We start from the raw sequence: 16,064 nt of genomic DNA on the forward strand, positions 1-16,064 counted from the left end.
TCTCAGTGTCATTCCAAATTTCCAGCGGATCTCTGTTTCCAAACCTTTCCTTATCTCATTGTTCTTGTTCACAAATTTTATTGGTCATTCTATTTTTAATCTATTAATTTGGCTACTGATATACATTTAATCTAATATTATTAATCTGATGTGATTTATTAGCATTTGTATAAATGATTGACATTTAGTTTCTAACTCAAAGCTAAACCATTGTAATAATTCAGTGAAGATCTAACTATAATTGGCCGTCATTTCTAAAAAAAATAGGATAAAAGAAAATGAAGATTTAATATATACCTGATTTAATATATACGTTATTAATCAGATCTATCTTCACGTAAATCTCGATGCATGACAAAATTAGTTCATAATTCATCGTTTTCCCCATCAAATTCCATATTATGTTTTCCATCTCTATATAAATCCTGCTCTTATTTTCAATCTTCATCTCATCTCTCATCGGAATTATGTGGACCCAAACCCTTCCAATCATGGCCGCTTTCATGGCCACTTTCATGTTCCTCCTCGCCCTAACCAACGCTCAAAACGCTCTCGGTGACTATCTCGCGCTTCACAACCGCGCTCGAGCCCAGGTCGGCGTTGGCCCCATGCAATGGAGCAATACCGTGGCCGCGTACGCTCAAGCCTATGCGGAAAAATGAAAGGGTGACTGCGCCATGATTCACTCAACCGGGCCATACGGGGAAAACATAGCCGCTGGGTACTACCCTGAGTTCACCGGGGCGGATGCGGTGAAGCTGTGGGCGAACGAGAAGCCGTTGTATGATCATGCGTCGAATAAATGCGTGGGTGGTGAATGTGGGCACTACACTCAGATGGTGTGGCGAAGCTCAGTCCGACTTGGATGTGCTAGAGTGCCTTGTAAGGCTAATTCTCAGTTTGTTGTTTGCAATTACGATCCTCCTGGCAACTATATTGGGGAAAAGCCTTATGATTCTTTGGTGGTTTGAAGAGATTTGGTTTTAAAAATTTTATGAATGGTAATAAAGTTTATGAGAGAATCATGAATTTATGAATTGAAATAAAGCTATGGTATTGTCTATAATAGTATTATATTGTCTTGTTTGAGTTAACTCTAGTGACTTTGTTTTAACCTCCTTGAGTTAACTCTTGTGACTTTGTTTTGACCTCCTCGCCTATAAACCCATGATCATAGAGTCTCCCCTCTAATTAAGTACATCATAGAGCCACCCTTGAAGCCAGTAGATTTCTAGAACAGCCTTCCCTTAATTGAGGCTCGACTACTTTCTTTGGAGCCTTTGAACAAAATACACCCTTTGTTCGACACTTTTGACTACAATTTTGAGGCTATCAATTTCTTTGTTCGACACAGCTAAGTTAAGTTCATGGTCTGATAACCATGTTAAGAATCACGAATCTCTACAATGGTATATGATATTTGTCCACTTTGAACATGAGATTTTCTCATAGGTTTGCTTCGGGCTCCTAGAGATGTATTCTTTACTTATAAATCTCCGATCATTTCCGAACAATCTTCAATACTGAGAACACCAGCCACCAGCCAATTCCTGTTCTAAGTCACTCGAAAGAAATGCCCTCGACAGAGATGTGAAAAACCAGTCCATGGTGTTTTTGAACTCCAAATCGAGAGATGCACGGCGGCATTTAACTCCGCTGCACTATGAGACCCACACCGGAGACAAAGGCCCACTGTCCCAACCTAAACTTTAACAAAAACATACATATTCATAAACTTTGAAAAGAGTAGGATAAGAAAATGTTTAACAATTTGTTATTTTAAAAGTGTCTAATAAGTCTCCAAATTTTAAAAAACTAACACTTTTTAATATAAAAATTTAACCTATTCAACTTCTATTTTAAAAATGATGAATTTATGGGCTAGAATGGAAAGTTTAATGGATCACGTCAGACTAATCGTAGTGCAACCAAGTGAGTCAATTGGGTTAGCCACTAGCCGACTCTACCACACTCTACCACTAAACTTAGCCATGCCCTAAACTTAGCCATGTCAATAGAATACTCAAATGTCGAACAAACGACTCCAAAAGAAAACGGAAAAGAAAAGGAGTCGAGGGGAGGTGTTGGATGAAAGTCCCACTCAACGAATTTAGGGAATGATCATGGGTCCATTGGGGTGAACTCAAAGTGGACTTGGACAAAGTCCCACTCGGCGAATTTAGGGAACGATCATGGGTCCATTGAGGTGAACTCAAAGTGGACAATATCTTCGTAATGGTATGATATTATGTGCTTTCTTACCAATACTGCAAAAATAAATGGAGAATTACCAAGTTTTAGGAACCATCCATCTCTACACTGATATGATACTGTCTAGTTTGAGATTAAGTACTTTCTGCTTGTTGTCCTGTGAGATTATTCCTTACTTATAAATTCATGATCATTTCTTAAAGACTCTCTCTTAAAATTTTTACACATGGAGAATAGCTCCCAGAATAGCTGTCAAATGTTGTTTGAAGTCAACGGGAATAAATGCCCACGGCCGAGATGCGAAAAACCAGTCACAATGTTTCGGCCTCTAAATCAGGAGACCCACGACGGCGATTGGCTCTGCTGCACATAACTCAATAGTAATTAAGATATACTTGATGGTGTTAATAACACATGCGGAAGCAATTTGGATCTTAGGCACTTTTAGAACATCAATTATAATAAATAACTAGCATGTTCATAAGTAATAAAACTTAATGAGTTTAAATACTAACCTTTTGTAGTTCAAACTCCTTTTTCTTCACGAACCGGTTTCGAACCACCACTAGTGTCTTCTCCACTATCCTCTGGCCTTAGAACGGGATTGTGGAATCCATTGAGTGACTAAACTTGGGAGGAATTTTGTATATGTGAAGAGAGTGTTTGTGAGAGGTTTTTCTCAAGGTTTTTCACCAAGATAAAGAAGACCTCCCATGTATCATGATCACTCTATTTAAAGAGTCATGTTTGCATGTTCATGCAAATTTGAGATCACCCAATTTTGACACTTAAAATTCCACTCAAATGTTTGGGATTAGTGGCAAGCATGCATGTTTGAGTTAACCAAATTTTGACCCTCAAAATTCCACTCAAATTTGTGGGGTTTATTCGGCAAGCATGCAAGTTTGGTTAAACCAAATTTTGACACCTCAAAATTCCACTAACATGGTTTTTTCGATTAGATGAAGTCAACATTTTGATTTTCTTCATTTTAATTCAACAATTAATTTGAATAATGAATTTCAAATTAAAGTAACATTAAATGATTAATTAAACTATTTAATTAATATTTAATATTAATTCATTTGCCAATCCCAATCAATCATGACACATAATTGATTAAGATATTTAAATCTTATTTAAATATCTCAGATTCTCTCTTTTTGTTAAGTCGTCAATAAAACAAAAATGCGGTTAAATATATCGTATATATGTAACGCGTATTCCCTAATTTAAATTCGAACACTTCGAACTCACTCGTCACACTGTTTTATGGTTTAGTCCGATATGAGCTAGCAGAGGGACCTAATGGACCTATAGATCATGGGCTCCAACGATCCAAGATTAACCGGCTAAACTCATTAACCTTGTTAACCAACATTCGTTAACTACTAGGACATTCCACTATAGCCTAGTAGTTGCACTCCCCTCACTATAGATATATTTCTGTCCATTTTATATAACCATGATTAGTAAGTCGATCCTTCACAGGTTGTTCGTAACTAGAGCTTGGTCAATTTACCGTTTTACCCCTAAAGTTACTTCTTGTTCCTCATGTCTCACTGATCCTCTAATGAACAATTGGTTTGTGGTCCAACCAGTAAACCGAATCCCTCTCAGGCTAATGAGAGGGTGGGGCCCCTTGTTCAAGACCTAGAGTCAGTGCTTAAGGAAACTACCTCTCTTCTATCCCTAAAAGTGGGTAGGAGTGAGTTCCATCTTGCACCCCACGTCCCCAGCCATTCACCCAGTCTTACCCCTGAAATGGGAAGCCTATTGAATGACGAACTAGAGCCACTCTCACCCATTAAAATCTAAGGATAATTCCGAATAAACAAGAGTTCATGGTTAGTTCAGGATTAAAACTGAGTTACCTAGGTTATCGAATGAAAAGAAAATCAGTCTCAACAGTAAACGACATTATAAAGTGAGAGTGGTTTTCTTTATGGTCTGATCTTATGAAATACTCGTTGCATAGGACGCCCCCACTCACATGTCTCCACATGTACAATTTAATGATCACATTGTTTATATCATATACAAAAGTGGGCAGCATCCATAGTGTCCCCAGAATAAGGTACTCAGCCTTATCCTTATACTATAGATCATTTTGATTATATACTTGAACTTGATCCACTCTTATGTCTCTACATATAGTTCAAGTAATCATACTATTAGTGATCACATTGTTATGTCTCTACATATAGTTCAAGTAATCATACTATAGCCAGAGTGTTCTAAGTTTATTGGATTTAGATTAATGATCGTAAAGTTCACTTTATTCAATAACAATCTTTACTAAATAAACAACAATAATAACTTTATTGAAAATAGAATATGTTTTTGTTTACAAACAATGAGTTTTAGGACATAAAACCCAACAAACTCCCACTTGGACTAAAACTCTAGTGAGGTTTTATAACGTTGAGTAGGAGAGAAATACAATAAACTAGGGCATCACATACTCATGCCTTTTCTCTCACTTGCCCTAGATTACATAACTCGTAGTTCTAAACTCACTAGGTGCCCTTCAAACACTTCAGCCGTAAGGGGCTTTGTAAATGAATCAGCAATGTTGTGCTCTGAAGCTATTTGTGTGACGATCACATCTCCTCGTTGCACAATCTCCCTTATGAGACGATATTTGCGCTCAATATGTTTTCCTCGCTTACGGTTTCTTGGTTCTTTTGAATTTGCAACTGCTCCACTGTTATCACAATAAAGAGTGACGGGAAGATGCATATTTGGAACGACTTCCAAATCAGTTAAGAACTTCCTAAGCCATACAGATTCTTTCGTTGCTTCACAAGCAGCAACATACTCAGCCTCCATGGTGGAATCAGCAATGCAACCTTGCTTTATGCTTCTCCCTATTATTGCTCCTTCCTTCAGAATTTTAAGAAAATATTAACATTATTTACTTATTTTTGAACATGTAATTAACCAATTCAATTTTAATATATATTTTAAAAAATTGGAGAAGAATAAATAAATAAAATTATAAAACTAAATAAAACAATAAATATATACCTACAAGTAAAAATGTATCTTTTAATATTAACCATAATCAGGTGGATTAAGTTTCATTAATCCTAAAAAAAATTCATAAACTAGCTAAATCTAGAAAATTTTCACTTATTTGAACTTAATCAAAACAAAAATCTAGCTCGTAATTAAACATGGAAGCGAGAATGAATTTATTCTCTTTGAATTCCCAAGCATGGCATAATTAGTTAATAATTCATGGTTTTCTCCCTCACATTCCATATTAAGTTTTCCATCTCTATATACATCATTCCCTCATTCTCAATCTTCATCTCATCTCTCATTGAAATTATGTGGACTCAAACCCTACCGATCATGGTCGCTTTCATTGCCACTTTCATTTTCCTCCTCGCCCTAACCAACGCTCAAAACGCCCCCGGTGACTACCTCGCGCTTCACAACCGAGCTCGAGCCCAGGTCGGCGTCGGCCCCATGCAATGGAGCAACACCGTGGCCGCGTACGCTCAAGCCTATGCAAAAAAAAGAAAGGGTGACTGCGCCATGATTCACTCAACCGGGCCGTACGGGGAAAACATAGCCGCGGGCTACTACCCTAAGTTTACTGGGGCAGATGCAGTGAAGCTGTGGGTGAACGAGAAGCCGCTGTATGATCATGCGTCGAATAAATGCGTGGGTGGTGAATGTGGGCACTACACTCAGATGGTGTGGCGGAGCTCGGTGCGGCTTGGATGTGCTAGAGTACCCTGCAAGGCTAATTCTCAGTTTGTTGTTTGCAATTATGATCCTCCTGGCAACTATATTGGGGAAAAGCCTTATAATTCTTGGGTGGTATGAAGAGATTTGATTTTAAAAATTTTATGAATTGTAATAAAGTTTGTGAGAGAATCATGAATTTATTTATTGAAATAAAGCTACAATATTGTCTACAATAGTATTATATTGTCTAGAGCATAAACTCTTATGACTTTGTTTTGACTTCCTTACTTATAAACTCATCATCATAGAGTCTTGCCTCTCATTAAGTACACCACATAAAGCCACCTTTGAAGCCTATAGATTACCTATGATCATAGAGCCTCCCCTCGAACAAAATACACCATAGAGCCTCCCTTGAAGCCTATGGATTTCTAAAAGAAACTCCCTTTAATCGAGACTCGACTTCTTTCTTCAAAGATCTTGAACAAAATACACAATTTGTTCGACACGTTTGACTACGATTTTTAGGCTTACAACTTTTTTGTTCGACATAGCTAAGTTAAGTTCATAGTTTGATACCATGTTACTAATCACGAATCTCTACAATGTTATATGATATTTGTCCACTTTGAACATAACATCATGGGTTTGCTTCAAGCGCCCACAAGAAGTCATGTTAATGAAAATGTATTCTTTAGTCATAAATCTATGATCATTTCCGAACCGTCTTTAACACTGAGAGCATCAGCCACTAGCCAATTGCTGTACCAAGTCACCCGGAAGAAATGCCCTCGGCGGAGATGCAGAAAACCAGTCACGTTGTTTTCGGCCTCCAAATCGGGAGACCCACGACGACGGCGATTAACTCCGCTGCAATATGATACCCACACCGAAGACGAAAAGAGGGGATGACATTTATTAAGTTCTTAAATAATTAATAACCATGCCTATAAAATTGATCTTTCTGGAGAATTTCCAGTACATTCTACTTTCAATGTTGCTGACTAGAGTCCTTTTGATGTAGGTGATGATTTAACTGATTAGATGACGAATCCTTTTGAAGAGGGGAAGATGATAAAAATCACGATGTTCCAAATGTTCCAATTGGACCTATTACACGATCTAAGACCATGAAGATTCAACAAAAATTCATTCTTCATTTACAAAATTGGATAGGCTCGGTTCAACCATTATTTCATGTGTTACAAGTTGATTCGATTTAGGAATGACCATTTGAAGCTTCGGAAGTGAATATTTGCCCGGTTGAAGTAGCTGATGAAGTTGTTATAGGGGTGGGAAGTTAGTTGTCAAAGTGACTTATCATTCTTCATGGATAATGTGTTAGAAAATTTTATTTATTATTTTTAATTTCTTAATTTACTGCGGTTACAAAAAGGTGGGAAGTTAGTTGTCAAAATCATATTTATTTATTTATTTTTATTTTATTTTATTTATTTATTATTGTTATTATTTTTTTTTTTGAGATTTAGAGGGGTGGGAATAAATTATGGTGACTAACTTCTTTACTCACATTTGAAGGGTGACTAACTTATTTACTCTACTTTTGCGAGGAGACTATAAATACCCAAAAATTATTATGTAAAAAATAGATTTTGGTGAATGAAATTTAGTGCTCAAATTAAGACTGTATCCTTGAAAATTTGAGTATTATTTTTTTAATTTCTAAGTTACATGCATGTCTTATGATTGCATTTCAGTTATTCAATCAAACCTTTCAAATTGAATTGTGAAACGGCCGAATTTAGAAAAGGTTACAAATCTTGATGATAGATATTTAACTTAATTTTAGCCTTTATATACGGTTGATTCTAAGTTTGTATAAGGTTTATTAATTTCTTTGATTAAAGGTTCTTGCTTTAACAAAACCTGGGATAGTTGGATTGAGAATTAGGGTTGCCTTATCACGTCTTCTCCCCACAGTTACATGTGTCAGGGAAGCTGATGCCGAGTTCTTCGGCTCAGTCAATTCAATGCAGCTCGGCTCAGTTGGTGCAACTTTTGGACCCAAAACTCGACCATTCAGCTTGGTATAGACATTTTGATATCAATTACTCGATCATTCGTAATACGACCTTATCTAAGATGATTAAGATCAGTATAAGGTCCGTTTTCTCAATATAAGTTAAATTGAGATAAGAAATTCGTACTACTAACGAAACGAGATGAATGTTCTAATAGGAAATAACTCTCGACGATATTTGGAACAACTTCGAGGGATGGAATACAAACATACTCGAGTTTAGGGAGAACGTCGACTAAGGTCAACAAAGTAAGTGACCTTACTATCGATACAGTTAGGAATTAATGTTTGTATGAAGACACGTGCCCCTAGTTTGCACGTGTTATATGCTTGACATATGACTATGATATGTTTATGGAACGATATGAGTATGATATGTTTATAAAACAATATGACTATGATATATTTATGAAACAATATGACTATGATATATTTATGAAAGATACGATTATGATATGTATATGAAACGATATGACTATGATATATTTATGAAATGATATGAAAGGATAAATCCATAATAGGTCTATGAAACAATGGGACCATGAGATGATACGTGAATGTTATGACATGTGTTTTGATGTGATGTATTGATGATATGATAAAGGTTATGTTGTAACACGTTTGACGATATAGTATATGATGTTACATGATATGTTGATGATATGAGATATGTATGATATGACACGATGCGACACGATGCATGATATGAATGATATAAGACAAGATGTGTCGATACGGTGCACAACCTCAATTTATGCATGGAAAGCTAGGATGAAAATAACATGATATGAAAGAAAATGAGAGGTGTTGTCTTACATGACAATGATTAAAAATATTGGGACCTCATGCATCATTGTGTGTTCATGCATCGGGGAAATACCCCTCTTTTATGATGGTATGGATGCGTACACTACGAGGTAGGAAAATGATCATTATATTCATTATAATGCTTTGACGGTCGCTATTTCTAACGGGTGCCCGAAAACAATAATTCCCAAAGAATGCTCGCCCAACTATGAAAGGGGGCTTAGGAGGTGTGCGAATCAACTAATGGGGTCAATACTCGCACGTGTGCGTCGTGTGTAGAACAGTGAATACATATCTAATTAACATGTTTAGGATAGTCACATAAGAAATATAGACTGATATGATAGGTCTCACTCATAATTGTATGTGCTTGCATCTAACCCCAATAGTGGGGTCACTCACTGAATATTTCTTAAAATACTCAAGCCACGTGTTACTTATATTGTAGACGTTTCTTTATTGGATGGTGGCAAAGCTGTTTTAGGTTCCTTTTCAGGTAAATGCAAGACAATCTTGTACGACTAACGATGACATCTTAACTCGAGACCATGGCACAGGAATAAGGTAGTTATATTTAATTTCTTAGACTTAGGTTAGAATAGAGTATTTGCTTTTTTTAATATTTATATATTTCATTTAGTATTTTGTTGTGTCGTTTTAAACAGGTTTTCGAACACATAAGTCCATGACATTGTTTTAAGATGAAGTTGTGTTTCATGATGAAGTTTAAATGCTTATTGTCGCACAAAATGATTACGTTACAATGATGGTAACAACTCTAGATAAACAGAAATCTAAAGACGTTACAATATTTGTGAAGCAATATATTTAAATATTTGTGAAGCAATATATTTAAATATTTAATATATTAGAACATAATATCTTATTTAAATAATATCAAATGTAATAAGATATTGTAATATGTATGGAACTAATTTGAATCTCATTTCAATTTCAAATATATCTAATATATTTTTATTTAATATATCTAATATATTAAATATTAATTTAAATAGTTTCTTTTTCAACTAAATGGATCATTTTAGTATATTAGGTCAGATGGACTTAATGATTATAAGTTTTAATCATATAAAATAAATTAATTAAATATTTTAATAATTAATTTTCATTTATTAACTATAGACTACTCTACAAAAAATCTAGAATTTTATTCTTAGGCACCGAGGACAAGTTGTGTTCATCGATCCTTCATGGGTTGTTTGTAATTGCAGCTAGGTCAAAAGCTTATTTCATTAATTTTCATTTTTTGTTTGAATTAGATTGGTCCAATTGAACCTAAGTGAACTATGGAACAAAACCACATAAGTCAAAGGAATCTTTACCAGCTTTTATAGCCCATTTCGGGGCTTTCTTTGTTTTCTTCTTTAAAGAGGATCTTCTTTCACGTACAAGGTAATTCCAGGATGAAGGAATACTAATCGACGATGGGGAGGATAAGGTCAATCAAGCGAAATAGTCAGTTAAGCATAACAGCAGCACCAACAACAATAATAACAAGCAAAATTAACTATTTTTAAGTAGTTTGAAAATCAAACGAATAGTTTTGCAATAGTTTCGATAACGTTGCAGATGAGTTGTCCATTTTACTACTATAAAACAATTCCCTTTTGGGCTAGTGAGAGGGGCCCATTGTTTAATCTCGTGAAATTATGTTTCCATTTCTCTATTTGTCTCTATTTGTCTCTGTTTGGTAAGTCCCAAAATGGTAGGCATATTGAATCAGCTACATAAGTCATTCTCACTCATGTGGATCAAAAGACAAGTTTAAGAGTTCATAACTCACTGTCCAGGCTCATATGATCATTATATGAAATATTAATCCTTTTAATTAATGGATCTAGAAAGAGAGATTAAATATTTCGTAATCCACTCTTATACAAACTAATTGTAATGGATACCCCTACTCACATGTCTCCACATAAACGATTTGAATTAAATCAAATCACTTATAACGTATCAATAGTGTTGAGGATAAGACACTCAACCTTATCCATATACTATAAATTCTTTAGGTTATTATTCACTACAACAAATTGCTTCATTCATAGCATTTGGTTACAACAAATTGCTTCATTCATAGCATTTGGTTACAACAAATTGCTTCATTCATAGCATTTGGTTATAGCATTTTTATGGGGTAGAATGGAAAGTTTAATGGATCACGTCAGACTAATCGTAGTGCAACCAAGTGAGTCAATTGGGTTAGCCACTAGCCGACTCTACCACACTCTACCACTAAACTTAGACATGCCCAAAACTTAGCCATGTCAATAGAATACTCAAATGTCGAACAAAGGCCTCCAAAAGAAAAAGGAAAAGAAAAGGAGTCGAGGGGAGGAGTTGGATGAAAGTCCCACTCGGCGAATTTAGGGAATGATCATGGGTCCATTGGGGTGAACTCAAAGTGGACTTGGATCAAAGTCCCACTCGGCGAATTTAGGGAACGATCATGGGTCCATTGAGGTGAACTCAAAGTGGACAATATCTTCGTAATGGTATGATATTATGTGCTTTCTTACCAATACTGCAAAAATAAATGGAGAATTACCAAGTTTTAGGAACCATCCATCTCTACACTGATATGTACTGTCTAGTTTGAGATTAAGTACTTTCTGCTTGTTGTCCTCTGAGATTATGTACTTTCTGTTTGAAGTCAACGGGAATAAATGCCCACGGTCGAGATGCGAAAAACCAATCACGATGTTCCGGCCTCCAAATCGAGAGACCCACGACGGCGATTGGCTCTACTGCACATAACTCAATAGTAATTAAGATATACTTGATGGTGTTAATATAACACATGCGGAAGCAATTTGGATCTTAGGCACTTTTAGAACATCAATTATAATAAATAACTAGCATGTTCATAAGTATTAAAACTTAATGAGTTTAAATACTAACCTTTTGTAGTTCAAACTCCTTTTTCCTCACGAACCGGTTTCGAACCACCACTAGTGTCTTCTCCACTATCCTCCGGCCTTAGAACGGGATTGTGGAATCCGGTGAGTGACTAAACTTGGGAGGAATTTTGTGTATGTGAAGAGAGTGTTAGGGAGAGGTTTTTCTCAAGGTTTTTCACCAAGAAGAAGACGTTCCATGTACCATGATCACTCTATTTAAAGAGTCATGTTTGCATGTTTATGCAAATTTGAGATCACCAAATTTTGACACTCAAAATTCCACTCAAACTTGTGGGGTTTATTCGGCAAGCATGCAAGTTTGGTTAAACCAAATTTTGACACCTCAAAATTCCACTAGCATGGATTTTTCCATTAAATGAAGTCAACATTTTGACTTTCTTCATTTTAATTCAACAATTAATTTGAATAATGAATTTCAAATTAAAGTAACATTAAATGATTAATTAAACTATTTAATTAATATTTAATATTAATTCATTTGCCAATCCCAATCAATCCTGACACATAATTGATTAAGATATTTAAATCTTATTTAAATATCTCAGATTCTCTCTTTTTATTTAATTCGTAAATAAAACAAAAATGCGGTTAAATATATCGTATATATGTAACGCATATTCCCTAATTTAAATTCGAACACTTTGAACTCACTCGTCACACTGTTTTATGGTTTAGTTTGATATGAGCTAGCAGAGGGACCTAATGGACCTATAGATCATGGGCTCCAACGATCAAAGATTAACTAGCTAAACTCATTAACCTTGTTAACCAACATTCGTTAACTACTAGGACATTCCACTATAGCCTAGTAGTTGCACTCCCCTCACTATAGATATATTTCTGTCCATTTGATATAACCATGATTAGTAAGTCGATCCTTCACAGGTTGTTCGTAACTAGAGCTTGGTTAATTTACCGTTTTACCCCTAAAGTTACTTCTTGTTCCTTATGCTCACTCATCCTCTAATGAACAATTGGTTTGTGGTCCAACCAGTAAACCGAATCCCTCTCTGGCTAATGAGAGGGTGGGGCCCCATGTTCAAGACCTAGAGTCAGTGCTTAAGGAAACTACCTCTCTTCTATCCCTAAAAGTGGGTAGGAGAGAATTCCATCTTGCACCCCACGTCCCCAGCCATTCACCCAGTCTTACCCCTGAAATGGGAAGCCTATTGAATCGGCGAACTAGAGCCACTCTCACCCATGCAAATCTAAGGATAATTCTAAATAAACAGGAGTTCAAGGTTAGCTCAGGATTAAAACCGAGTTACCTAGGTTATCGAATGAAAAGAAAATCAGTCTCAACAGTAAACGACATTATAAAGTGAGAGTGGTTTTCTTCATGGTCCGATCTTATGCAATACTCATTGCATAGGACGCCCCCACTCACATGTCTCCACATGTACAATTTAGTGATCACATTGTTTATATCATATACAAAAGTGAGCCGCATCCATAGTGTTCCCAGGATAAGGTACTTAGCCCTATCCTTATACTATAGATCATTTTGATTATATACTTGAACTTGATCCACTCTTATGTCTCTACATATAGTTCAAGTAATCATACTATAGCCAGAGTGTTCTTAGTTTATTGGATTTAGATTAATGATCGTAAAGTTCACATTATTCAATAACAATCTTTACTGAATATACAACAATAATAACTTTATTGAAAATAGAATATGTTTTTGTTTACAAACTATGAGTTTTAGGACATAAAACCCAACAAACTCCCACTTGGACTAAAACTCTAGTGGGGTTTTATAACGTTGAGTAGAGAGAAATACAATAAACTAGGGCATCACATACTCATGCCTTTTCTCCCACTTGCCCTAGATTACATAACTCGTAGTCCTAGACTCACTAGGTGCCCTTCAAACACTTCAGCCGTGAGGGGCTTTGTAAATGGATCAACAATGTTGTGCTCTGAAGTTATCTGTGTGACGATCACATATCCTCGTTGCACAATCTCCCTTATGAGATGATATTTGCGCTCAATATGTTTTCCTCGCTTATGGCTTCTTGGTTCTTTTGAATTTGCAACTGCTCCACTGTTATCACAACAAAGAGTGACGGGAAGATGCATATTTGGAACAACTTCCAAATCAGTTAAGAACTTCTGAAGCCATATAGATTCTTTCGGTGCTTCACAAGCAGCAACATACTCAGCCTCCATGGTGGAATCAGCAATGCAACCTTGCTTTATGCTTCTCCATATTATTGCTCCTTCGTTAAGAATTTTAAGAAAATATAAACATTATTTACTTATTTTTGAACATGTAATTAACCAATTCAATTTTAATATATATTTTAAAAAATTGGAGAAGAATAAATAAATAAAATTATGAAACTAAATAAAACAATAAATATATACCTACAAGTAAAAATGTATCTTTTAAGATTAACCATAATCAAGTGGATTAAGTTTCATTAATCCTAAAAAAAATTCATAAACTAGCTAAATCTAGAAAATTTTCACTTATTTGAACCTAATCAAAACAAAAATCTAGCCCGTAATTAAACATGGAAGCGAGAATGAATTTATTCTGTTTGAATTCCCAAGCATGGCATAATTAGTTCATAATTCATGGTTTTCCCCATCACATTCCATATTAAGTTTTCCATCTCTATATACATCATTCCCTCATTCTCAATCTTCATCTCATCTATCATCGGAATTATGTGGACTCAAACCCTTCCGATCATGGTCGCTTTTATTGCCACTTTCATTTTCCTCCTCGCCCTAACCAACGCTCAAAATGCCCCCGGTGACTACCTCGCGCTTCACAACCGAGCTCGAGCCCAGGTCGGCGTCGGCCCCATGCAATGGAGCAACACCGTGGCCGCGTACGCTCAAGCCTATGCAGAAAAAAGAAAGGGTGACTGCGCCATGATTCACTCAATCGGGCTATACGGGGAAAACATAGCCGCGGGCTACTACCCTGAGTTCACTGGGGCGGATGCGGTAAAGCTGTGGGTGAACGAGAAGCCGCTGTATGATAATGCGTCGAATAAATGCGTGGGTGGTGAATGTGGGCACTACACTCAGATGGTGTGGCGGAGCTCGATGCGGCTTGGATGTGCTAGAGTACCCTGCAAGGCTAATTCTCAGTTTGTTGTTTGCAATTATGATCCTCGTGGCAACTATATTGGGGAAAAGCCTTATGATTCTTGGGTGGTATGAAGAGATTTGGTTTTAAAATTTTTATGAATTGTAATAAAGTTTGTGAGAGAATCATGAATTTATTTATTGAAATAAAGCTACAATATTGTCTACAATAGTATTATATTGTCTAGAGCATAAACTCTTGTGACTTTGTTTTGACATCCTTACTTATAAACTCATCATCATAGAGTCTCGCCTCTCATTAAGTACACCACATAGAGCCACCTTTGAAGCCTATAGATTACCTATGATCATAGAGCCTCCCCTCGAACAAAATACACCATAGAGCCTCCCCTGAAGCCTATGGATTTCTAAAAGAAACTCCCTTTAATCGAGACTCAACTTCTTTTTTCGGAGACCTTGAACAAAATACACAATTTGTTCGACACGTTTGACTACGATTTTTAGGCTTACAACTTTTTTGTTTGACATAGCTAAGTTAAGTTCATAGTTTGATACCATGTTATTAATCACGAATCTCTACATAGCAAACCCATGATGTTATGAAGTCATGTTAATGAAAATGTATTCTTTAGTTATAAATCTATGATCATTTCCGAACCGTCTTCAACACTGAGAGCATCAGCCACCTGCCAATTGTTGTACCAAGTCACCCGGAAGAAATGCCCTCGGCGGAGATGCGGAAAACCAGTCACGTTGTTTTCGGCCTCCAAATCGGGAGACCCACGACGACGGCGATTAACTCCGCTGCAGTATGATACACACACCGGAGACGAAGACCCACTACCGCAACCTACCGGCGTTTACCGGCTCTGAATATGGAGACCAACGGGGCCAAAGTAGCTGCACCCTTGAATGATTTAGCGAAATAGAATGTTGTTTTTAAGTGGGGGATATGCAAGAGAATGCATTCAATGAGCTTAAGAAGAAATTAACTAGTGCACCATTACTTGTCTTGCAAAACTTTGATAAAACTTTTGAAATTGAGTGTGATGCAAGTGGTTTGGACATAGATGCTATTTTGATGCAAGATGGACAACCTTTAATATATTTAAGTGAAAAACTAAATGGGACAACATTGAACTATTCTACCTATGGTAAAGAATTGTTTGCTTTAGTCTGCACATTGCAAGTGTGACAATACTACTTATGGCTTAGAGAATTTATGATCCACTCTATTCATGAAAGTTTGAAGTATCTTAAATGTCATAGCAAACTAAATCATAGGCATGCAA

General features: G+C 36.2%; 2 protein-coding genes and 1 pseudogene across 2 annotated transcripts; all 3 read left to right on the forward strand.

The window, feature by feature from the left end:
* The first annotated feature begins 467 nt into the window (after positions 1–467).
* On the forward strand, positions 468–971 carry LOC111459970 (annotated as a pseudogene).
* A 4,576-nt stretch (positions 972–5,547) lies between these two features.
* Positions 5,548–7,967, forward strand: LOC111459977 (basic form of pathogenesis-related protein 1-like). The gene is made up of 2 exons (XM_023103058.1): positions 5,548–6,045; positions 7,782–7,967. The coding sequence occupies exons 1-2, from the start codon at positions 5,548–5,550 to the stop codon at positions 7,965–7,967; spliced, it is 684 nt and encodes a 227-aa protein (XP_022958826.1).
* Positions 7,968–14,382: 6,415 nt separating this feature from the next.
* LOC111459987 (basic form of pathogenesis-related protein 1-like) lies at positions 14,383–14,886 on the forward strand. Its single transcript, XM_023103070.1, has one exon. The coding sequence runs from the start codon at positions 14,383–14,385 to the stop codon at positions 14,884–14,886; it is 504 nt and encodes a 167-aa protein (XP_022958838.1).
* The last annotated feature ends 1,178 nt before the right edge of the window (positions 14,887–16,064 follow it).

This window comes from Cucurbita moschata, unplaced genomic scaffold, assembly GCF_002738365.1.
Source record: "Cucurbita moschata cultivar Rifu unplaced genomic scaffold, Cmos_1.0 Cmo_Scf00002, whole genome shotgun sequence".
Taxonomy (NCBI): domain Eukaryota; kingdom Viridiplantae; phylum Streptophyta; class Magnoliopsida; order Cucurbitales; family Cucurbitaceae; genus Cucurbita; species Cucurbita moschata.

Coding starts and splice junctions, on each gene's coding strand:
- LOC111459977 (XM_023103058.1), top strand. CDS start 5,548: ATGTGGACTCAAACCCTACCGATCATGGTCGCTTTCATTGCCACTTTC. Junction 6,046..7,781: donor AGCCTTATAATTCTTGGGTG/GTATGAAGAGAT, acceptor CTTTGATTAAAG/GTTCTTGCTTTAACAAAACC.
- LOC111459987 (XM_023103070.1), top strand. CDS start 14,383: ATGTGGACTCAAACCCTTCCGATCATGGTCGCTTTTATTGCCACTTTC.